Source organism: Peromyscus maniculatus, chromosome 20, assembly GCF_049852395.1.
Source record: "Peromyscus maniculatus bairdii isolate BWxNUB_F1_BW_parent chromosome 20, HU_Pman_BW_mat_3.1, whole genome shotgun sequence".
NCBI lineage: Eukaryota > Metazoa > Chordata > Mammalia > Rodentia > Cricetidae > Peromyscus > Peromyscus maniculatus.
The window spans coordinates 68,864,412-68,890,122 of NC_134871.1; the positions used below are offsets into that span (position 1 = coordinate 68,864,412).

Genomic DNA, 25,711 nt, shown 5'->3' on the forward strand with positions numbered 1-25,711 from the left:
TTTCCTCTCCCTGTGTTGCAGTTTAGAAACTGCGGACGGTAAGGTGGGGCAGGCTGAGGCCTCGCTTCACTTGTCTCGGCGTTTCTGGGGGAAGGACTGTCTGTCTGCTGTCCGTTGCTATGGAGCCGTTATTCCATACACTTCATCTGTGTTATGTGTCAGTTGTTTAATGTGGGAGGGTAAACCCACTTCTTGTTACTTCATTTTCATTAGGATACTTAATTTAAAAAATAACAAAATTTGGCCGGGCGGTGGTGGCGCACGCTTTTAATCCCAGCACTCGGGAGGCAGAGGCAGGTGGATCTCTCTGAGTTCGAGGCCAGCTTGGGCTACAGAGGGAGTTCCAGGAAAGGTGCAAAGCTACACAGAGAAACTCTGTCTCGAAAAACAAACAAAAAAAAAACCCAAAAAAAACAAAATTTGAAAAACAGTTTCTTTTCTTGGAAAGGGTGATCATTTGGCTTATAGTCTTAGTACATATGATGTTTACTTAAAACGTTCAGATCCAACTTTTAATTTACCCGGTCCTTTTTAAAATAATGTTTTTCTCGCTCCAAGGTTCTAACATTGAGAAGTCTGTGAAAGACCTCCAGCGCTGCACAGTATCTCTTGCGCGATATCGAGTTGTAGTTAAAGAAGAGATGGATGCATCCATTAAGAAGATGAAACAAGCCTTTGCTGAACTGCAGAGCTGGTAAGAGAAGTTGCATTTGACCTGTGGTGAGTGCGGCGTTCGTTTATAAATACGGTCAGCCATCCACCAGCTTCTTCAACCCCCTGTGACTACACAGTGGGGAACTTACACATCCGTGGTGTGTTTGACGTTCTGCCGCAGGGTGGGATTGAGCGGCAAACTCCTCACAGTGCTCTAGAAATGGGCTGAATGGTAATATGTTCTGGAAAAGGACAATTAATTACAGACGAGGGTCCATCCATTGAGCCAGCAGTGTAATGACTGACACACTGCTAGACGAAAACGGAAGTAGAAACCAGTACGCTGGGTCACCCTGTAGTCGCAGCACTCGGGAGGCTGGCAGGAGGATCACCACAGTTTCCAGGCCAGCCTGGCCACACTCAAGATCTCATTTTAAAACAAAAACTAAAAAACTGAAACATGTCAAGTAGAAAATGCCTGTTTTTATGTTTTTCATCTTATCTCACCCTAATAATCTCGTCTGTGCCCTGTTAATCATTCATTTACTTTTGATCTTGTGGTTTTTCAGTTGTGGTCTGGATTCTTTTTTTTTCCTGGACTTATTTATTTTTGTTTTGTTTTGTTTTTGTTTTTTTCTTTCGAGACAGGGTTTCTCTGTGTGTTTTGGAGCCTGTCCTGGAACTCACTCTGTAGCCCAGGCTGGCCTCGAACTCACAGAGATCTGCCTGCCTCTGCCTCCTGAGTGCTGGGATTAAAGGAGTGTGCCACTGCCATCTGGCTTGGACTCATTTCTTAAAATGCACTAGTTTGTATTCTGTTGGGGAAAAGCAGGTTTGGTACAGAGATTTGGAAATACTGTGTGTGTGTGTGTGTGTGTGTGTGTGTGTGTGTGTGTGTGTGTGTGTACTTGGAGCATGTGTGGAGATCAGAGGACGACTTCAGGCGTTGGTGCAGTGGTCCTCTTCTTCCACCTTGGTGAAACCTGTCTCCTGTTTGTCCCTGCAGTACACCAGGCTGGCTGGTCCAAGAACTTTCAGAGTTCTCTTGTCTCTGCCTCCCATGTTACCATGGGAACCGTGGGCTTATGACAGGTGCTGCCCATGTCTGACTGTCTGGGTTCTGGAGAGTCAGACAGAGGTGCTCACACTTGTGTTGTGAGTGCTTTGCTCCCTGAGCCAGCTCCCTTGAAAAGACTTTGTGTGTGTGTGGAGGGGAGTGTGGTGTGTGCGTGTGAGTGAGGGTGCATGTGGAGGCTAGAACAGGGCAGTATGTGTAATGGTGTCACCGAAACATTGCCTTAGGACAGGAGCTCTGGCTGGTCACTAGTTTGCTGCCTTTTTTTTTTTTTTTTTTTTTTAAGATTTATTTATTATGTATACAGTGTTCTGTACTGCATGTGTGTCTGCACACCAGAAGTGGGCACCAGATCTCATTACAGATGGTTGTGAGCCACCATGTGGGTGCTGGGAATTGAACTCAGGACCTCTGGAAGAGCAGCCAGTGCTCTTAACCTCTGAGCCATCTCTCCAGCCCCCAACTTCCTTTTATACTAGGTGGCTGGCCAGCTAGCTCTCAGAATCCACCTTCTTCACCCCTACCCCTCAATGCGGGCTTACACACATGTGCAGCCGTGCTTAGTCTCTTGTGTGGTGCTGGGGACTCAAACCCAGGCCCTGATGTTGCAGAGAGAGCACTCTTACCCACTGAGCTGCCTCCCCAGGCCCCAGAAAATACTTCCTCCCTCCCTTCATTCATTCTTTTATTTATTTGGTTTTTCAAGACAGGGTTTCTCTGTGTAGTCCTAGCTGTCCTGGAACTTACTCTGTAGATCAGGCTGGCCTTGAACTCTGAGAGATCCGCCTGCCTCTGCCTCCCCAGTGCTGGGATTAAAACTACTTCCTCACTAAGAAAAACACTTAAAAAAAAAGATTTATTCATTTATTTATTATGTATACAGTGTTCTGCCTGCATATATGCTTGCAGGTCAGAAGAGGGCACTGGATCTCATTTTTAGATGGTTGTGAGCCACCATGTGGTTGCTGGGAATTGAACTTAGGATCTCTGGAAGAGCAGGCAGTGCTCTTAACCCCTAAGCCATCTCTCCAGCCCAGAAAACACTTTTTAAAAAAACGTTTAACACTGAACCTCAGTGCTTTCCGATTCTAATTTGCATTATGAACTAAAGGGGGAACTGTAGATGTAACCAATCGTCTTATTAAAATAAGAAACACAGAACCAATGTAAAAGAGAAAGCCGAGAGGTCAGAGCTCAGAGCTAAAATCTTACCTCCTGCAGTGCTCCTAGCTTCCCCGAAAGAGAGGTACTTCCTGTGTGTCTGTCTTTAAATAGTCTTTCTGTTCTGCCTTCTCATTGGTTGTAAACCCAAACACATGACTGCCTCGTCACTGCCTGTAAGTACCGCCCTCCAGGTCTTAAAGGCGTGTGTCTCCAATACTGGCTGTATCCCTGAACACACAGAGATCTACCTAGCTCTTCTAACCACCACGCTCTTGCTATGGCTCTAATAGCTCTGACCCCAGGGCAACTTTATTTATTAACATAAAATTAAAATCACATTTCAGTACAAATAAAATATCACCATAGGGAACTTATATTTTTTTCATCAAATGTGTTTGATTGTTGAAATTTATGCTGGTATATTAAAGCTGTTTTAATTAGATATTAAGGTGGTATGTGTTTAAACATAGCTCTTTTCTGGGTAATTGTATTTATTCGGTTATTTTGTTTCTCTGTTTGTTTGGTGTTTTGAGACAGGGTTTCTCTGTGTAGACCAGGCTGTCCTGGAACTTGCTCTGTAGACCAGGCTGACCTTGAATTTAGAGATTGTCTTGCTTCTTTCTGTCTCCTGTGTACTGGGATTAAAGACGTGCACCACCACCACCACCACCACCACCACCCAGCTAGGAGTTGTATTTTCAAGGGATGCTTTTTAAAGAATGGTTTGGACCAAATTTTCAAAAACGCCAAGAAAGGGCTGGCAGGACGGCTCAGCAGGTGCTTACCTCTGAGCCTGACTACCTGAGCCGGAGCTCTAGGACTTACATGGTGGAAGGAGAGAATTATCTCCCTAAAGCTGTTCTCTGACTCTACAAGTATGCCATGGCATGTACCTCCCACCTCCCCTACCCCACAGACACACAAATAAATATAATTTTAAAAAAGAAAACATCAGGGAGTCAGGCCATTAGGGGGACTTAGGGTTTAGGCCTGTCCATCTCCTTATGTAGGAACCGCTCTCGTTCATAGTGAGGGATGAGAAGAGCCTTTGCTTTCCACAGTTGTCAATGACCACATCTCTTTGTTCCCTGTGTGCCACAGTAGATGGAGGGAGGGCCTGGGCAGAGAGGATTGGGATTGTGGGTTCCCTCAGTCCTCCTTGTCTCTGGGATTGAAAAAATAGTGAGGTAATAAAAATGAAACAACTCTTCCAAAACATTGTCCTTATAACCAAAACGTACTCGTGTGCTTGTGTTTGAGGAGAGGGTTTTCCTACGTAGTCCAGGCTGGTCTCAAACCTGTGGTCCTCGTGCTCAGCCTTCTAAGTGCTTTTAAAGCCTGTGTCACTTGCCCAGCTCCAGGAAAGTAAGACAGCTGGTTCACCTCCTAGTCTAACCTTCCCTGGAGCCCCGGTTTCTGCCTCGGTTTTGGGTCGTGTCCTCTTTCTTGATGTACATCTTGCTCCTGCCAATCGCTCGCTGTCTCCAAACTCAGACTCCTCTTTCCGTGTGAATTGGTGCCACTGTTCCCGCTTGATGCGTCGTCTGTGACTCTAGCTGAGTCCAGCCAGGTCCCCACACTGTTTTTGCTGTGACTTCTAGGGAACCGATGTAGCCTGTTCTGAACATCTGCAAGGATGAAATGCCGTGTTTCTTGTATAGATTATTACCACTTTGGTGGCACATTTGGAAAAACAGAGCTAAGGATAGTTTATCACAACTTTGTTTTGATAGGTCTCTAGTCTCTTAAGATCATCCAGTTTACTGCTTACCCAGCCACAGGACCTAATTCCAGTCAGCAAGCCTAAGCCAGGAAACACACCTCTGAGAGGGATTTGTGAGTTCCTGCTGTCTTGGAACGCAGCCAGGAGAGCGCTCCTTCAATAAACACAGGTGAAATGGTTTCCTCCCTGGAACTGTGTTTAGTATTGATCAACAGGCCAACAACCAGGCCAGTTGAGCTTGAGGACAGAGATTCCTGCCCTTTCCTGCTGGGCCCTTAGGCTCAGGAAGCGTTAAAAGCTGCCTTCTCCTGTGCACCTGTAGTCCAGGTTGTAATGGTTGTTAGTCCAGGGAGTGATGGGCAGGCCAGCCAACGGCATTTGGCACCAGACAGCTTGGAGTAAATGCCAGTTAGAAAGTCACGTTTGTGTCTGTTACAGTGTCAAAGATCAACGATTCTAACAGATTGGCAACAATAAGATTGTAAAGCTGACCCATACCTGAAGGAAAGTAAAATCAGAATCCTGGTTTCTAAATTTAAAGTCTGTCCTTCCTTAAGATGGCTTCAGTGATAATCATTTTTAGACCCAGATTTACTTTTCTTTTAATCAATAAAATTGACATTGTGAGAGTAGTTACTTGGCTTAAGTTTAAGACTATTAAGGAAGCAGGATGTAGAGTAAATGCATCCTGGAAGGTGTGGTGTGTGGTGGAAGATTGTCATTCAGTGTGTTGGCTACAAAAAGCCAACAGAAGATATGCTAGGGTTCCTTTTTGAATAAAAATAACGTTTTAGTTTTATGAAACCCCAACATTCAAAAGGTCTCTTAACCATCTGTGAAAATTACTATTAGGAATACTGGCTGTCCTTGTCTCCTTCTATCTCTGTGACAACACTGGCCAAAACCAAGCCGGGGGAGAAAGATTATTTGCTTTAATTGCCCCAGTTCACAGTTCTTCTCTGGGAGAAGCCAGTGCAGAACGGAAGTAGGCACTGTGCAGAGTCACTGATTACAGACGGGCTCACGGTTCACATTTAGCCACCCTTCTTATACAGCCCTGGGCCACCTGCCCAGGGGCAGTAAGGCCCACAGTGGGCTGGGCCCCCTCCATCAGTTGGCAGTCAAGAAAATGCCTTCAGACATCCAGAGGCCAGTCTGATGGAGGCTGCTCCTCAGGTGAGATCTTTTTTCCAGGGATCTCATTGACAAAACTAACTAGCACAAATAAATATATGATACCACAAGATGCAGATCCAGTATTTGAATCTCGGTATATTCTGACCCAGTAATCTTCATTTCATACACTCTTGATGACTTATTTCCCGTATTTAAGCTTTGAAAGGCTAGACATATTTGATATACATCACATATATTTTTCCATCCTCAGCCGGAACGGCTGTAGCATATAAACTAGGAATAGGATTTACACCTCTGTCATTGTACAACAGGGTTGGAATGAGGGGTTTTAAGTTTAAAAAAATAAAGTTTAAGGCCAGCAAGATGGTTCCGTGAGTAAAGACACTTGCCACCAAGCTTGACAGTTTGAATTCAGTCCCTGGGTCCTACACGGTGTAAGAAGCCAACCAACGTGAGAGTTGTCCTCTGACCTCCACATGCATAATGCATAAAAAACAATAAATGCACAAGGGGAAACACCCCATCAAAATAGTCAGCGTTCTTTTGGTTTTTCTAAGTCAGAAGGTCTTAAATCACTCCTGGGTTTTCTTGCGGGGGGGGGGGGAGGGGGGAATGCAGTTTAAGACAGGGTCTCACTATATAGCCCTGCCTGATTTGGAAGGTAGAACTCATATAGATCCTTATGCCTCTGCCTCTCGAGTACTGGGATTAAAAACATGTGCCACCATGCCCAGCTGAGGCCACTGTCATTAAGTCACAGCTTGGAGTCTTGTGATTGAGGTATTCTTTTGGTCATATCTGGGGTGGGGGTGGACAGTATTCAGATTAAGGAGCGGAGGTTGGTGGTATGTACCTGTAATACCAGCATTCAGAGGCTGAGACAGGAGGATCATTTGACTCTAGGAGTTGAAGACCAGCCTGGGCAACAAAGCAAGACCTCATTTCAAACTAAATGAATAAGAGTAAGGTGGGTGGCGCTAATTAATAAATACTTTTGGAAGGAGTGACTCATTATCAGAACTGGGGAGGAAGCAGGACAGTTTCTGTTGGTAGAAGGTAGACGTGGGGCACTGCATTGAGGAAAGACCCGAGGCCTGCAGAAAGGCGAGGAAGAGCTAGAGGAGAGGACCGAAGAGAAGAGCAAAGTCAGGACTAAATGAACAAGAGCATTTGCCCGAGGATCTGTGTCTAGTCTCTCCCTTAAGAAAACAGAACGGACTGTGAGGTGGTGGCACACTCCTTTAATCCCAGCATTCAGGAGGCAGAGCCAGGCCGATCTCTGTGAGTTCAAAGCCAGCCTGGTCTACAGAGCGAGTTCCAGTGGAGCCAGAGCTACACAGAGAAACCCTTCTCAAAAGACCAAAAAAAAAAAAAAAAAAAAAAAAAAGGATGCAACTCAGGTCTAGAGTGCTTGGCTAAAATGCAGAGACCAAGAGTTTAATCCCCAACACTGTTTTATGTATATATAAAACAGGCATAGTGGTGCATGTCTGTAATCCTGGCACTTGGTGGATGGAGGCAGGAAGATCGTCATTGGATACATAGCAACTTGAAAACCAGCCTGGGTCATATGGGACCCTCAAGTTGGGTTGGAAGAGCTGGAGAGATGGCTCAGAAGTTGCACTTGTTGCTCCTGCAGAGGACCAGGGTTCAGTTCACAACCACCATAACTCTAGTTACAGGGGACCCGGTGCCCTCTTCTGACCTCTGCAGGCACCGGGCATGCACATGGTACACAGACACACTTGCCATCAAACAATCATACACAAAGAATAAAATAAATAAATTAAAAACATTTGTGGGCTTGGTGGGCTGACCCAGAAAGTAAAACCACTTGTTGCCAAGTCTAAGCTCACTCCCCAGGACCCAAATAGTGTGAGCAGAGAACTAAGGCCCATCAGTCAACCTCTGATTTCATGTGTGCCACGGCCGCACACATACACAAACTAAATAAATACAATAAAATTTTAAAGATTACATTATTCCCTCTTTTTTTTACTGCATTGCCCATAAATTATAATTTTTTTAGAATAGAAGTCATAATTTTTCTGTCTTAACAGATAATTTGTATTTTCTATGAAATCCAAAAGTTATTCCTGGTATTAATACTTACCCACTGCAAAGTACATGTAAAACACTTTGATTTTCTGTGTCTTCACAAGGGTCCCTGTTTCCTTCCCCTTACTAGTTCACACATTCTCTGTTCTGGAGCCTTCGACGTGGACGTCATTGTTCCATAAAGAAGTTGCACAAAATACAAATGGTGATCTCAGATGAAAATCCAGGCAGTCCCTCCAGCCTGTTGACGCTCCAGCCATTTCCCTTAGCTAGAGACCTAGCCGCAGACTTCCTGGTAGTATAGACTACAGCTGCTTATTTCCCCTGGCAGATTATAAAATAAAAATACAACCATTCAGTCATGTGGTCTTGCTGTGTAGCCCAGGCTGGCCTCAAACTGGTCCTCCTCAGAGCTTGAGTACTGTAATTGATTACAGGTGTGAACAACTTTGGCTGGTTTTGAACCCATTGAGAAAGAGTGGAAAGGAAAGTTGAAACTTTTTTTTTTTTTTTTTGGTTTTTTGAGGCAGGATTTCTCTGTGTAACTTTGTGCCTTTCCTGGAACTCACTTGGTAGCCCAGGCTGGCCTCGAACTCATAGAAATCCGCCTGCCTCTGCCTCCCGAGTGCTGGGATTAAAGGCGTGCACCACCATCGCCCAGCTGAAAGCTGAAACTTTTTAAAAGCTGTTTCTGAGAATTGAAATATAAAATCAGCTGGCCATGGTGGCACATGTTTGTAAACCCAGAAGTCAGGAGGCTGAAACCGAAGGGTTGCTGTGAATTCAAGGCTAACCAGGGATGCATAGCCAAACTCTTATCTGGAAAAATAAAAGGGGTGGAGAGATGGCTCAGTGGTTAAAAGTGTTTCCTGGCCTTGTCGAGGACTAGAGTTCAGTGCCTCCACCTGCAGTGAGGTGCTCACAACTGCCCGTACCTCCAGCTCCAGGGTACTGGATGCTCTCTTCTGGCCCCCACTGTCTCTCTCTGTCTCTCTCTCTGTCTCCCCCCCCCCCACACACACACAAGAATAAGAAATTTTAGCTAATGAAAAGAAAGCAAGAAAGTAAAGAAACATGGAAGTCCTGTCCACATGCTCTGTAAAAGCCTCCATAGGAAAAGAACCATTAGAATTTCACAATTGTGAGGTTTACTGAACGTTAGTTCCAGAGTTTGGTTTTGCTGCAGTTGGTCTGCTCAGCGGCTCTCACTCCCTAGATGGTCCATTTTGTTCTGAGCACAGGAGAATGAATGTTCTCCAGTAAAGTCAGTGCTAGGGATGTGGAGGCTTGGAAACGCCATTCATTCTCCGCTAATAAAACTACTAGGGGCTAGAAAGATGGCTCAGCAACTAAGAGCATTGGTTGCTTTCCCAGCGGATCCAGGGTCAATTCCCAGCACCCGTACAGATGATTCCATACTGGATTCATCTGTGAATCGTCTGTAATTCCAGTCCTAGGGGATCTTAAGCTCTCTTGTGCCCTCTAAGGGCACCAGTCACTCAAGTGGTCCGCAGACACATATGGAGGCAAAACACCCATGAACTTAACTGCTGCTGGGCACGGTGGCATACACCTTTGGTCCTAGCAGAGGCAGGAGGATCTTGTCAGTTTGAGGTCAGCCTGGTCTACATAGTAAGTTCTAGGACAGCCAGATGTATGTAGAGAGACCCTGTTTCAATAAATAAATAAATAATAAAAACCACTATTGAGCCGGGCGGTGGTGGCGCACGCCTTTAATCCCAGCACTCGGGAGGCAGAGCCAGGTGGATCTCTGTGAGTTCGAGGCCAGCCTGGACTACCAAGTGAGTCCCAGGAAAGGCGCAAAGCTACACAGAGAAACCCTGTCTCGAAAAACCAAAAAAAAAAAAAAAAAACCACTATTGATATTTCTCTTTTAATTCCCATTTGCTTTAAAATGGGAAGAATTAAAGTCTTAAAAGGAAAAAAAGATTGTTTTTAATTGGCTTTGTTTCAATTTCTGCTTTGATTCGCAAAAGTATTAGAGTAAATGTGTTTTTAAGTTTTGAGCAAATAAAATCAAGTAAAAATATTACCTGAGAATATTACTAAGTGGTTTATTATTATCGTTTTATAATAAACAGTGTTATCCTGTTACATAATTAGCTGTAGAATTACCACAGTTGTATTTAAAATACTGTTTTTCTAATGCAATAACCATAAACAAGTGATAATTATTTTTGGTACTGAGGAACTACTGAAGGCAAGGCTAGACTCAAAATGAATAGTTTCATGTTAGGGATGTCAATCAAAGACCTTGCTTGAAATGACAGGCACAGAATGTATCTCAGAGAGGCCAGTGGTGATGCTGCAGTAGCAGCTGCTCAGCAATAACTTACGTGAAAGCTTTAGAGTAAGGTAAGCAGTTGCAGTGTTACAAGAGTCCTGGGGGGCGTGGGGGGCGTGGGGGGCGGAGACCACCAGCCGTCGGTGTTCCCTGGTAAGAGCGACCAGTCTTGCGAAGCGTATTTCTTGACTAAAGAAAAGATGCAGAAATGATCTACACCAGGCTGGGTGGTTGTGCATGCCTTTAATCCCACACTTGGGAGGCAAAGGCATAAGCAGTCAGATTTCTAAGTTCAAGGTCTCTAGAGCGAGTTCCGGGACAGCCAGAGCTACAGAGAGAAACACTGTCTCCAAAAAAAAAAGAAAGAAAGAAAGAAAAAGAAAAATTGTGCACTGTGTAAGGGCTCAAGCTTCATAAGACCAAGTCTTTCCAAGCAGGGTGCCAGCAGTGTTGAGCAAATTGCATTAACCGTTTCACAGCCTCCCCAATGCTGTGTGGCAGACTGCCTTTGAGGAGAGCCTGAGGAAAGCTTAGTGCCTGAGGTGTTGGGGTGAGCAAGGTCATGGAAAGTCTGACAGCCTGAAGGAGCCTTTTATCATTCTCTGAGAGCTCATTCTGATATCTAATGCATTTATGATATCTGAGAACTATTCACACCATGGGCAATGGATCTCGCCACATTTACATACTGGGACCATGTTTAGCTCAGCAACAGATAGGAAACTCTAGTTAAATTTCTGTTTTAGAAAGTTGAATTACAGTACATTATTGTCTTTAATTGTTAAAAAAAAAAAGCCTCTTCTATTATCCGATACCTAGCCTTTCTGAGGTTCTGATTTTAACTTTCTACTCTCTGTTTATGTTGTGTTAAACATAGTTCTCCAACTTTCTATGATGAAAACTTTAAAAAAAAAAAAAAACAGAAAATTTACCAAGATAAAACAGTGGTCTATATTGGCTATGTGTATTTGTTGGTAGGACTATTTGGAAATCACAGAGGTCCTAACAGTCTGCCCTGAGTTCTTTGCTTAAAATGAATGGTCTAAGAAGAGCGCATTCTTTACAGCCATAAAGCCATCGATTGTGTCAGGAGCTTTTAGTGAGAGGTGTTACTAACTTTAATGTTTATTTTCATAACCTAAAAGAGTTGCAGAATCTTTAATGAGAAGTTACAAATACTGATCAAGCTCTGTTTTCCATTCCCGTTTACTCTGAGCCAACGCCAAGATAGTTCAGTAGATGTTGCCGTGGCAACATGACAAACAAAAAGAAGTAATTGCTCCTTTTCATTGGTCTTTGAAATGCATTTATGTGTTTGTGTGTGGGAGAGTGTATGTGTGCACATACATGTGGAAGCCAGGAAGCAACCTCAAGATTCATCCTCAGGAATCCCATCCATCTTTTTAAAAAATGTTTTAGATTTATTTTATGTGTATGAATATTTTGCCTGCATGTACGTCTGGTGCCTGTGGAGATCAGAAGAGGGCATTGGATCTCCTGGCATAGTTATGAACCATCATGTGGGTTCGGGGAATTGAACCTGGGTCCTCTGCAAAAGCAGCCAGTGCTCTTATTCTCCGAGTCGTCTCTCCAGCCCCCATCCACCTTCTTTTGTATGTATGTATGTATGTATGTATGTATGTATGTATGTATGTTTTTGATTGGGGGAGGGTTGTTTTGTTTTTGAGACATGGTCTCAATATGTAGCCTTTGCTAGCCTGGTACTTGCTGTGTAGACCATGCTGGCCTTGAGCTCATAGAAGTCCGCTTGCCTCTGCCTCCAGAGCACTAGAACTAAAGGTGTGTACCGCCACACTCAGCTTTATCCACCTCTTTTTGAGGAGGGTCTCTCACTGGCTCTCATAGAGCTCACTAATTAAGCTAGATTGACTGACCAACAAGCCCCAGGCATCTACTAATGCTTGTCTCCCCAGCCTGGAGTTAGAAGTGTGTGTTACCAGCACTTGGACCTGGATTCTGTGGGGTGAATACAGGTCCTCAGACTTGGATGACAAGCCTTTACTAAATTTTTATTGGTCTTTGATAGAAAATGTAAAAGTTTTTTGTTTTTGTTTTTGTTTTCTTTTCGAGACAGGGTTTCTCTGTGTAGTTTTGGAGCCTGTCCTGGATCTTGCTCTGTAGACCAGGCTGACCTCGAACTCACAGAGATCCACCTGGCGCTGCCTCCCAAGTGCTGGGATTTAAAGGCATGCACCACCGCCGCCTGGCTGTAAAAGAACTTTTTAATGTTGTCAGTTGCATGGATTAAACACATTCGTGATTAATAATGGATTGGTGTCTCATTAAGGAAAGAAACCAAAGCACTTGCCCTTGGTGTCACTTAATCAAGAGTGAGCCCAAGGGAGCTGGAGAGATGAATCCAGGGTTCCTTCAGGGGACCCAGGTTTGATTTCCAGCCCCCTCATAGTGGCTCACTTCTGCCTGTAACTCCTGTTCCAGGATCTGATGTCATCTTCTGACCTCCACAGTCATCAGGCACACATGTGACAAACAGACATACATACAAGGCAAAACATTCATATAATAAAAGTATATATATAAAAAGAGGTGTGTGTATGTGTGTCTGTCCCTAAGAGCGCTTTGCTCTCTTCTGTTGAACAGTACAGAAAGCATCACATGCAGAAGAAATAAAGGATACTTTACAGAAATCTTTTTTTTTTAAAAGAGTTTTACAAGGGATTGAGTCATTGACACCAGCTCACCCAGATGACAGACAGTATTACAAATGTCATTGTGTGTAATCAAACAGTAACCAAATGTGTTCAACATTATCCATGAATATGTTCAACATTTATGGTGGATATCTATTTTTTTTTTTGTTTTTGTTTTTCGAGACAAGGTTTCTCTGTGTAGCTTTGCGCCTTTCCTGGAACTCGCTTTGGAGACCAGGCTGGCCTCGAACTCACAGAGATCCGCCTGCCTCTGCCTCCCGAGTGCTGGGATTAAAGGCGTGCGCCACCACCGCCCGGCTTGGATATCTATTTTATAAGATTGCTTTCAGCCTCTGCATTTGCTGCTCTCAGCAAATGATACACATGCATTACTCCAGGTCAGGTGAGTGAAAGAATAGTTTAAGATTACAGTGATGCATTAACTTAGGTTGTAAAGCTGACTACTGGGAAGCCCAGGGCTAGTAAAGTTGGGTGTCACATTCTTCTCCTAAAGGCAGGTTACAAAACAAACAGACTGGGTAGACAGCAAGCTCTCAGTCTAAAGTCTTAAGTGACCTGGAGGTGTATTATTAATCTGGCTGTGAAGTCCAGCAAAAGTTCAAGTCTCTTAGAATGTAAGAGATTTTCTTGATACTGAATTGCTAGTCAATGTACTATTTCTTGTGCTTACCAGTGAATCAGTCAAGAAACCAGTGAATGGCATTCATTGTTACAGTGGAAAGAATGTCATCACAATTTACTCCCTCATATTTCCACAAGAAGGGTTGATAGTGTCATTATAGAACTGGATTTGCTGAAAAACATCCTGCACAACTCTTCTTTACACAGTGACGACCATGAGATGTGAAACACTCATTTTCTGAAATCTTTAATGAATATTTTCTAAGCTTTTTGAAAGGCAAAGACTTTGTCATCTCCAGGCATGGAGTGTCTTAAGATGAACTGGTAATGGGACGGTGGCAGCGTCAAGCTGGAGGCCTGGCAGTTTTCTGTCCCGGTTATGGCTTTGGGGTATTCCAAAGGCTTCTGGGGTTCTCAAGCACACCGCCACGGTGGGAAGTGTTTCACAGCAGAGTGTGGCCACCTCAGGATCGCCATTTTTTCTCTTCAGTCTGGTGCTGTTGGATTAATTTGCCTCCAAAATTTGTTTAGTTACAAGTGTGTTTATTAGTGTGCTTAATCATCAGACCGGCGTTCTCTGGCACTTTTCTGTGAAGGATTTGTTCCTTGAGGAACGACCCTGCTCTGCACATACGACGTCTTTCTCACAGCTGTAGTCTTGGTATTAACAACTTTTTACTAACATAATTACATAGTGAGGTAAATTGAATGTGTGTGTGTGTGTGTGTGTGTGTGTGTGTGTGTGTGTGTGTGTGTGTGTAATCGCCTTTACAATCGGAAAGAAGAGTAGAATTTCTGTTAACATTAGAGCCATACACTGGTTGGTTGGTTAGTTGGTTTTTCTTTTTTTCTTTTTGTTTTTTTTTTGTTTTTTTTTTTTTTTTGTTTTTTCAAGACAGGGTTTCTCTGTGTAGCTTTGTGACTTTCCTGGAACTCACTCTGTAGCCCAGGCTGGCCTCAAACTCACAGAGATCCGACTGGCTCTGCCTCCCAAGTGCTGGGATTAAAGGTATGCGCCACCACTGCCCAGCTTGGTTGGTTTTTTAAGACAGGGTTTCTCTGTGTAGCTCTAGCTATCCTGGAATTCAGTCTGCAGGCCAGGCTGGCCTTGAACTCAGAGATCCTCCTGCTTCTGCCTCCAGAATGCTGAGAATAAAGGCGTGTGTTGCCACACTTTATTGAGAAGGAGAAATCTCCAGTTGATGGAATGACTCAGATAGTGAAGGGTCACCACACCTGACAGCCTGAGCTAGGACCCACACGGTGACAGAAGAGAGTGAACTGTCCGCTGATTCTGGCGGTCTATATACACATACACATGTAAATCAATAACTATGAATAACTAAACTGAGGATTAATAACACACACCTGTGTAGCATGAATCTTAAAAGTTCTTATTAATAAAAATCAAACCCGAGGCCAGTTATTGGGGTCAGTGCTGGTAGATCAGAGAGACAGAACAAGCCCCAGCTTCCTCACCTTGCCGGATCCTCAGCTGGTCTTGTTTTTTCAGACTGGAGGCCTCTGAGTCCTCATCCAGAATGGGTCTCATCTGAACTGTGCTGCTAGAAGCCTGAAAGCTTAACCAGCCAAATGCTTAACCAAGCCAAAATGCTTCTAGTTTCTGGTCCTCACGCCTTATATACCTTTCTGCTTTCTACCATCACTCCCTGGGATTAAAGGCTTGCTTTCTGGGATTAATGGCATGATGAGTGACCATGCCTGTCTGTATCCTTGAACACATGGATTTCTGCCTCTGGAATGCTAGGATTAAAGGCATGTGCTACCACTGCCTATCCTTTGTGTTTAATATTGTGGCTGCTCTGTCTCTGACCCCAGATAAGTTTATTAGCATGCACAATATTTGGAGGAATACAATACCACACACCTGTAATCCCAGCACTTGGGATGCTGAAACCAAAGAATAATGAGTTCAAGGTCAGCCTAAATAACATCAAGACTTTCTTTGCCTTACAAAAACAAGATCTGGGAGTGTGTTAGCCCAGCACACACAAGGCCCCATGCCCCCCTTAGCTCTACAGGAAACGAACAGGAAGTCAGAAATAGAGTGCTTGCCCCACTTACACAAGGCCCTTGGTCTGCAACACGGAGGAAGGGAAAAATCTATAAGAAACTTCTAATTCCACCTTTTCTGATTATCACTAAATTTTGTATCAGAAACCAGCTTGGACTAATCTGTATGCTAAGGATTATAGTGCCGTTGAACTGGATGCAACAGTACAGTGTTCACATGTGAAATATATAGATCCTAATCTTGAACAACTTTCTATGGCCTGGTAAAATTAGAAGCAAAATTTTCAAATTGTATAAACCAAGTGCACATCTTAATCCCAGTATTTGAGAGGCTGAGGCCAGCCTGGTCTACATAGAATTCCAGACCAGTTAAGGATACACAGTGAGACCATATATTTTTAAAAGATAAACCAAAGTATAAGAGTTATGGAAATAATTTCCATAAGTACTTGCACTAGCATAACTGAGAAATTTTGTGTGACTTGATACTGCCATCTGCTGGATCTAACCTGGATTTCTAATGCCTTGCTCGCTGTATTCCATGGAACAACTGGAGTGGGATCCATTTATTTTCTTGAGAATCTTTAAATATTCTTTGTTGTGAATACAAGGTTGGACTTTCATGTGGTCCATACATTGTTTCTTAGCAGTATGCTTTATGAACAAATGTGCTAGTCTTTCCCCCTTATTAATTATATACTATTTTGGTATTTGAGTTTCTCATCTAACCCTTTTTTCTTTATCATTTTTTCCCCCTAGTTTAATGGATCGAGAAGTGGCATTGCTTGCTGAAATGGACAAAGTGAAAGCTGAAGCAAGTAAGACGATTGATATTTAAAGCTATTACTGAGCCAGGGGCATGGTGGCACATGCCCTTAATGCTAGCACTTGGAAGGCAGAGACGGGCCAATCTCGGTGTTTAAGGACAGCCTGGTTTACATAGTGACTTGAAAAAAACTATTATCAATACAGACAATATGTTGCTGCCTCTCTGTCAGAGTTTAGAATGAACATTTATAGTTTATGTATTAAGTACTACAAAAAATGAGTTTATAAATTTAATTAGTCAGTTTTTAGCAGTTGTATTGTGCTGACATATTACTTCTTGGTAAGAATCTTTTACATTTTTCCCCCAGATTTTTAGCATTCTCAATGTAGAATTTTTTTTTTTTAAGATTTATTTCTTTATTATATATATACAGTGTTCTGTCTTGCATGCCAGAAGAGGGCACCAGATCTCATTACAGATGGCTGTGAGCCACCATGTGGTTGCTGGGAATTGAACTCAGGACCTCTGGAAGAGCAGCCAGGGCTCTTAACCTCTGAGCCATCTCTCCAGCCCCTCAATGTAGAATTTAATCTACAAATACTGTGTCATGGTGTTGCTGCCATAGCATCGACCTTAGGAAAATAAAGCGCCTGCAGGTGCCTGGGCTTCCTTTTGTTTACCTTTTCTTTCTAGTGAGTAGATGGTTCTCTGGGTTTTGTTTTGTTCTTTTGTTTTTGATAAAGCTAAAACATTAGGATATTCAGAGGATACATCACCACACCTCCTACAGTTGAGTGTGTTCTTGTCATCTGCTGTCAGGGAATTTCTTTCTTTTTTCCATTTTAGGATAATTCTCATTCAGTGTCTGTAATCAGCGAGTAGGGGAGGGGCATTCAAGATGCCATGAATGCTTATTAAAATAGACTCTGGAGGAATGAAGTCTAACTTGGGTCATTTGTGTGGTTGTGGTTTTTTGAGTGCAGGTGTGCAGCACAGTGTGGAGGTCATGAGAAAGCTTTAAGGCCAGGAAAGGCGCAAAGCTACACAAAGAAACCCTGTCTTGAAAAAAAAACAAAACAAAAAAAAAAAAAAAAAAAAGCTTTAAGGAATTGGTTCTTTCTTCCGCCATGGGATTCAGGGATCGGCCTCAGGTTGTCGGGTTTGCATGGCTGGTACTTCACCCTCTGAGCCATTCCACTGGGCCGTGGTGGATTGATCTTTATGCATTGAACACCACACTTACTTAGAAAGGTTTTTTTCTTTTTTTTAAGATTTATTTATTATGTACAGGAAAGAGGATGCCAGATCTCATTACAGATGGCTATGAGCCACCATGTGGTTGCTGGGAATTGAACTCAGGACCTCTGGAAGAGCAGTTGGTGCTCTTAACCTCTGAGCCATCTCTCCAGCCCAGAAGGTTGTTTCTTTTAACCTAACCTCAAACTAGTAAGAATAGGGATACTACATACATAAATATATATACCTACAAACAAGTGTGTGTGTCTTTTAGGGAGTTAGGAAGATGGCTTAGTCTGTAAGGTTCTTGTTGTTCTAGCATGAACATGCGTTAGAAGCACCAGTAGCCTCATTAAAAGCTGGGCATGATGGCACACATCTGTAACCCCAGCTCTGGAGAAGAGGAAACAGATGCCTGGAACTTAGTGGCCAGGCAATGCAGCCAGTTGGTGCGGCCTGGATCCCAGTGAGAGACCCTGTGTCAAACAGTGAGGTGGAAGGTGGCTGGAGAGGTGAGCTGTGGGGTGAGGAAGGGCTTGCTGCACAAGCAGGAGGCACTGAGTTCAGACCCCGGTACCCACCTGAAAGCTGAGTGTGGGGCCTGGGTCTGGAACCCAGGACTGGGCCAGAGTCAAGTAGATCTCAAGGGCGCACTGTCCCAGCCAGTCTAGCTAAAACATGAGCTCCATAAATATATGTATATATTTATGCTCCATCACATGGGTGCCTTGTGCCCAGGGAGGCCAGAAGAAGGCCTCAGAAATCTGGAACTGGAATTACAGAGTAAGCCATGATGTGGGTGCTGGGACTAAAACCTGGGTCTTCTGCAACCAGCCAGTGTTCTTAACTGCTGAGCCATTTTTTCAGCCCTAATTTGGTTTTCCAAGTCAAATGATGTGTATGGAAGTGTTTATTGAGGGACTGGAGAGAGAGCTCAATGGTTAAGAGCACTGGTTGCTCTTCCAGAGGACCCGGGTTCAATTCCTAGCACTGACATGCACCTTGTCTCCCAGTAACTTCAGTTCCAGGGTTCCCAGGCCCCCTTCTGACCTCTTGAGGCACTGCATGCACATGGTACACAGGCATGTATGCAAGCTAAACACTCCCACGTATAAAACTAAATTTAAAAAATTGAAATCCTTACTAAATGTATTTTCTCCATCTTGAAATCTATAATTTTGCATTAAAACCCCAGAATGCTGGAGGTTGAGAACTGAGGTTGATGTGAATGACAGGTGAGCGTTCATCTTGGGAGCCAGACCAACAGATCTTTTGTAGCTGTGAGAAGGTCAGTGTTGGGCTGGTGAGCTGGCTCGGCGCCTAAGAGTGCTTGATCTTGACAAAGACCAGAGCTCATTCCCAGCACCCACAGGACGGCTCACAGCTGACTGGAGCTCCAGTTCCAGGGCAATATGAGCTCCATCTTCTGGTCTCCGGAGGCACTAGGCACACGTTTTCCACAGGCATACATGTGGGCAAACCCTCATATGCGTACAAACAAACCCAGACAGAAAGAAGGAGTGAGAGGAAGTGTTGGCTTGGAAGACGGCTCGGTCACCAGCGGGAGATGGCTCAGTCATCAAGGGGAGACGGCTCAGTCATCAAGGGGAGACGGCTCAGTCATCAAGGGGAGACCGCTCAGTCATCAAGGGGAGACGGCTCAGTCACCAGTGGGAGACGGCTCAGGTTTGGGCTCCAGAACCACATTACTCACTGCTGTAGTGGCACATGCTATGACACCCTGTCACCCGCTGGCAGCCCATGTCACCTACCCATTGACTTCTAGGCCAATGAGGGACCTTGAGGAAAAAAGTGGTTGGCCTCTCAGTGGTGGCGCACACCTGTAATCCCAGCACTGGGGAGGCAGAGGCAGGCAGATCTGAGTTCAAGGCCAGCCTGGGCTACAGAATGAGTTCCAGGATAGCCAGGGCTACACAGAAAAACCCTGTCTGGAAAAGAACTAAAAAAGGAAAAAGAAGAGAAAAGAAGTGGTTGGTGTCTGGAACGACACCCAAGGTTCTCATCTGGCCTCCCTGTGCACGGGCATTGCGCCTGGCTTTCTTCAGGTCTCGGGATTTAACCAGATCTTCATGCTTACCGGGCAAGCGCTTCATTGGCTGAGCTCTTGTGTGTGGTGTCGGTTAGGTGTGGAGTGACTGCATACGGTGGTGACCTAAGTAAACGTGTTACTCTTCTCCTGTGAAGACGTCCAGAGAGAGTCAGTCACCCTTAGCAGGGCGTCTCTAACGTGACACTGGGGACCCGGCTCCTCTGTCCTCTCACTTCACCATCCTTACAGTGTGTTCTTCTCCGAAGATAACGCATAAGGATTCAGGAAGGGAGGAGTAAACATTACAGGATTCTTTCCACTGCTTTAAACTCGAGCCTCCCGGTGTGCCCCACCCTGGGGTCTCTGCTCGTACCTGTGGCTGAACACTGAACTATTGAATACATTGGTTTTTACCTAAGAACATTGGTATTCAACATTTTTATTTTGGTTTGGTTAATTTGGTTTGACTTCTTAAGACAGGATCTTGCTGTGTAGCGAGGCCAGCCTGGAACTCAGTATGTGGCCCAGGTTAGCCTTGAAATCACAATCCTTCCTCGGTTGCCCAAATGTTCAGATTGCAGGCATGAGTCAGCGTACCTAGCTTACCATTGCCCTTTTGAGAGGAAGACAAGGAGAAGGGGCATGTATGTTCACTTGACTAACAGACTTTGCCACAGTTCTCTGCTTCAGCTGCCAGTGACCCTCTTTATTTCAAAATAAACACATCTTTTGGGGCTGGAGAGGTGGCTCAGCAGTTAATAGCACTGGCTACTCTTGCAAAGGACATGGCTCTAATTCCCAGCACCCACATGTGGCTCACAACTGTCTGTTAATTCCAGTTCCAAGGAATGCAGTGACTCTTGGGGCCTCTGAGAGCATGAGCATAGTGCACAGACATATGTGTTTATGTTTATAAAGTAAAAAGCTAAAAATTATTTATTAAGTAAGTGGGATAAATATATCCCCAGTTTTCTCTCCATGGCAAAGCCTCCGAAACCTAATGGTTAGTCCTTTTGTCTGAAAGGCCACATCCTCTGAATACCTAAAGCTCTCATCAGGCCCTGATACAGTGTGTTGTGGATTGGGTCCATAAACTAAAACAAGAGAAAATGTCCCTTCCTCTGTGTTACATTGATAGAAGAAGAAGAAGAGGAAGGAGAATGAGGAGGAGGAGGAGAAGAGGATAATTACAGTAAAAATTCTCACTTAGAAAAACAATGATCAGGGGCTGGAGAGATGGCTCAGTGGTTAAGAGCACTGTCTGCTCTCTTCCAGAGGACCCAGGTTCAATTCCCAGCACCCACATGGCAGCTCACAACTGTCTGTAACTCCAGTTCCAGGGAACCCAACTTGCTCACACAGACATGAGGGAAAACACCAGTACACATAAAATAAAAATACATTAAAAAAAAAGATCAAACCTTGCAGGACAGAGCTGGGCATAATGGCTTATGTGTAGAGTTCCAAGGCTTATGTACTTGGAAGGCTGAGGCAAAGGATTACCATGCCATCTTTGGTCTACATAGTGAGTTCCAGACAAGCCTGGGCTACAGAGTGAAATGCTGTCACAGAACAGCCTTGCTAGAGAGGAGCAGCAGCCCCTGGCCTGGTGCTGATGTTGCTTGAGGCATTCATCTGACAGCCCCAGCTCTGCCTCCTAAGGTTTCTCTGCCCACTGTCCATGGGAGGAGGAGCCTTGTTTTTTTTTTGGTCTGTTATTTACCATAGCCATAGGAACAGGTGCTTTAAAGCGTAAGGACTATCGTTAGTAGATGTGCTAAATCATTGGGGTGTATCTGTAGAGTAGATGACCGAGGGAGACCTGAACAGCAGACTGGCAGTGCTGAGATAAAGAGAAGATGGTGTGTTCTGTAGACTCCACTTACGTAGAGAGGTCTGTGCTGTGCATGCGTGGGCAGAATTGGAGTTCCCACAGGAAGCTGTCAGTGCTCTCTGAGCTGCTGTACCTGTTTGCTGGAGAAAATGAAGTTTGTGTCAAATGTTATGTATATGTTTCTGTCTTAATTTATATGCTTTTCAGGAAAAAAAATTGGGGTAGGAAGAGGCGAGAGAAATGGCAAGTGGTTTTAGAAATCTTTGTTATTCATAAATGTTTGTCTTGACTGCCGTCAGGGACCCCTGAGGTGGAAACTAGCTCTTTGGTGTTTCTGTTTTCTGGACGAGTGTGCAGGTAGGCCCTTCTGTATCTCTTTAACTCAGCATACATAAGCGTCTTGCTCCTTGTTCCTCCGCAGTGGAGATCCTGCTCGGCCGGCAGAAGAAAGCGGAGGTTCTGAAGAAGATGACAGATGTGGCCGTCCGCATGTCAGAGGAGCAGTTGGTGGAACTCAGGGCTGACATCAAGGTGAGACTCCCTTCTCCTCCTCTCTGCCTTTCGCAGACTCCCAGGAGCAGCAGCTCTCCAGAAGTCACGGCTGCACCGCAGCCGCTAAACCACGAGCTTCCCTTCCCAGCGTGGCCCTTTCCAGACTTGGGTTTCTTTAAATGGTTCTGTCCTCCCTCAGCTGTCTAGGTAGGGAGTCTTAGGAAACGTCTCCATTCCTCAGAGTACATCTGTCAGGGGACCCTGACGTCCTTGGACCTACTGCTGGATCTCAGATTGACTTGTTTTTCAGGTCCATTTTCCGCAAAGCCCGAGCGGCCGCCCTCTGTTGCTTAGCCTTCAGAAGTAGGCTTACTTGAGTCTCTGTGTTCTCCTCGGTCCTGTTCTTGCCACCCCATGTCTGATTCCCATACTTCAGCAGCCTGCTTCACATCGTATCAAACTTTTAGGATGAATACTAGAATCCTTAACACTGCTTCCCCAGAGGACCCAGGTTCAGTTCCCAGCACTCATGTGGTGGTTCAGAACTGTCTGTAACTCCAGTTCCAGGGGCTCCAGTGTTTTCTTCTGGCCTCCCTGGGCAACAGGCACACATGCATATGGGCAAGCAAAAATTTATTGCACATAAAATAAAAATAAATAATTTTAAAAATGTATTTCAGCCAGGCGTTGGTGACACACGCCTTTAATCCCAGCACTTGGGAGGCAGAGGCAGGCGGATCTCTGTGAGTTCGAGGCCAGCCTGGGCTACAGGAGTGAGTTCCAGGAAAGGCTCCAAAGCTACACAGAGAAACCTTGTCTCAAAAAACCAAAAAAAAACAAAACAAACAAAAAAAAAGTGTATTTCTAAGACTAAGCGTGTGACCCTAAGAGAAGCTGGATTATTTGTAGGTACCCATAGACAGTGTGTTCTAAATCATTGTTTATAAACAGAAAGCTTTTTGAGCAAGGAGTGGGAGATGACCTTTTCCGTTCCTAAGCTTTCACCTCTGCTCTTATGAACACGTGAACTTCATTGACATATTTGAGAGGAATGCTTCCCGTGAGGCTCACAAGGGCCCGAAGAAAGCCCAGACACAGGTGTGAGGTAACCCTGAGCCTTCCAGGCATCGGGCATCAGGCACCGTTTTTTACAGCACTCATACAAACCTTGTCCCTCACTTCCCCTGAGAAACGATTGGGATAAAAGCCAAAGAAGGAGGTTTAAAGTCACTATTTCCTGTTAACTAACAGCACATTACAGAATTTTATAGAACATTTCCCTCATGATGCCAGTCAGTCTCATTCAGCTGTCTGGAGAAACCAGAAATCCCTTTGTAATTAGATGGGAATTCTGGCGCCCATAGGCTTCATCTGTTCTCCTTCCTACGAGGCTGAAAGGTTTCTAGAAATATGTCTGCAGGCTGACTAAGGACCTGCTTCTCTCCACGCTGGTAACGTACTGAGGTGGATGCTGTGCAGTTTGAATGTCTCAGTTCCAGATCATTGTACATCTGTCATTGCTGTTACGGCTCTGGCTCAACAAACCTAGAGTTTGTTTCGGAATTAATACCAGACAGCTCCTCCGTATCGGAAAGCGCCATTACAGGAGGCCTGCACGCCTTCCTGAGCTGCAGTGTATTCACAATTTTTAGATGTCAAGTCTCAGGGTAATTCTTCTCTCTTCTTTCCCTGTTGGTATTTCTGGATGCATTCCAAGAATTCTGATGCATTTGAAGTGGGAGTAGACTACCCCGGTTAGGAGGTCTGAGGAGGAGTTCAGTTGCACATTGTCTCTGAGCTCTTAACTTTCCTTTCTCGTCTACTTATCTGGTGTGTGGGGGTGGGGGGGAGTGATCCCGGCCACCTAGACATGGTTGACTTAATAGATCCTAGAAGTGCTTCATTCTGGACATGTTTCTCATCCCATAGTTTCCATAGTGTATGTAGTCAGCTTTTGACCCAAGGGGCTGGTTACTTCTCACCTCAGTCTGCCTTTAGAAGAAAAGGATTAAATCACTTGCAGCATAAATGTCTCATTTCCAGAGTTGCCTTTCCACATGAGTGGTTTTCCATCTCAAGAAAATGCTCCTATTTCAGAGACTCTGAAATCCTGTTTGATCAGGAGACCAAGCGTCTGTTCTCAGTGGATCCTGCTAGAGGATAACAAACCGTCTACTAAACGGGATCAGTGTCGGAGCTTATGGTCACTCTGGCCGCCTCTGCTTCAGTGCAGAATGGAATTGTGGAGACTAGCCCAGGGGGAAGATGATCCTTTGCTATAAATTCTTTTTTCTCTCCTTCCTTACTATTCCTTGGGGTTATACCATTGGGTGTTGGCCATTAATAACATTTCATAAAACTATCAGGCTTATCTTAGGACTCTTAAAAATGAATGTATTTGTCTGATTACCCAGCACTGGTAATAGAGTGGTCCTTTAGCAAACTTTGAAGCAGTAGAAATGAGACAATTAAAGATAATACTCTTCACTTGTGTGTGGTTTTGGTTCTGAGTACGTCTCTTACCTGGAAGCTTTTCTGTCTTTTCTCCAGCACTTTGTTAGTGAGCGGAAATATGATGAAGATCTTGGAAGGGTAGCCCGGTTCACCTGTGATGTGGAGACTCTGAAACAGAGTATCGATTCATTTGGACAAGGTGAGAGGGTGAGAAATTCTGGACACTAGAATGCCGAGGAGACTGTCCTGGTGGTGGGCAGGCGTGCTGACTGCCTCCTCTGTGAGCTCGAAGTTCCTCTTGACTTGTGTGAAAAGTCACTGGGACACTTAGGAGTCTGGGGCTGCAAGGACTTGGAACTCTAAAGACTAGTTAGTATTTGACAGTCCTGAAGTAACCCTTGTTGGGTTTTTTTGGAGCCCAGACTAGCTACAGCCTTGTTGAGTCTCCAAGGCTGGCCTTAAACTTCCAATCTCATGCCTCCAACTTTCAGGTGCTGGGAATATAGACCTGTTCTCCAACACCCAGCAGAGTACTTTGTCCTTATTTTCTACTGAGTTGAGAGGTGTGTGGTAGTGTGAAGAGCAGGGGTCTCAGGAGTCAGACGGAGGTGACTCTTGGCTTCAGCATTGATATTCTGGACATCATTTTACTCTTCTTCAAACAGACCGTAATTCCTGCCTTGCTGGGCACATAATAGGCCTTAAGTAATAGCATTAAAAGTGGGAAAGAGCTGGGGCTGGAAAGATAGCTCAGGGGTTGAAAGGACTGCTCCAGAGGACCAGAGTTCAGTTCCCACAACCCACATGGGATGCCTCATGGCCACTCATAACTCTAGCCCCAGTGGTCCCTCCTCTGGCCTCTGTGGGCACTTGTACACACACAGACACATAATACACAAACATAAATAAAAATAAGTCTCTCTGGGGCTGGAGAGATGACTCGGTGCTTAAGATCACTTATTGCTCTTACAAAGGACCTGAGTTCAGTTCCTGATACCTACAGGGTAGTACACAACCATCCTTAACTCCTGTTCCAAGGGATTCAGTGTTTTCTTTTGACCTTCATGGGCACCAGGCATGTATATGGTTCACATACATACATTCAAGCTAAACACACACCCAAAATAAAAATGTTTTTTAAGTGGGAGGGGATACAGTGCCTCAAAGAGAGTATGGAGGCATACATTAATAACAGATCAGGCTCTGAACTTACTACCTTCTTCTTCCTCTCAGGATGAAATCAGTGTTGAGACTGGGGGTGGGGAGTGGGGAGCACTTGCCTAGCCTGGGTTTGCTCCCCAGCACTACAGAACAAAACAAAAAAGAGAGCAATGACTGTTAACCTGTCCTAGCCCAAGAAGAAATCGGAGTGCTTCAAACTATGATATCTGAGGACATTTGAACTGAATAAT

The 25,711-nt window shown here is 44.6% G+C and overlaps 1 protein-coding gene across 1 annotated transcript in view; it reads left to right on the forward strand.

The window, feature by feature from the left end:
- Positions 1-25,711, forward strand: part of Spats2 (spermatogenesis associated serine rich 2) — a 73,269-nt gene that overhangs the window by 43,728 nt on the left and 3,830 nt on the right. The window contains exons 8-11 of the mRNA XM_006974398.4: positions 559-694; positions 16,224-16,282; positions 21,775-21,884; positions 24,396-24,498. Of these exons, the coding sequence (XP_006974460.1) occupies positions 559-694; positions 16,224-16,282; positions 21,775-21,884; positions 24,396-24,498 (408 nt within the window). The remainder of the gene's footprint in view (positions 1-558; positions 695-16,223; positions 16,283-21,774; positions 21,885-24,395; positions 24,499-25,711) is intronic.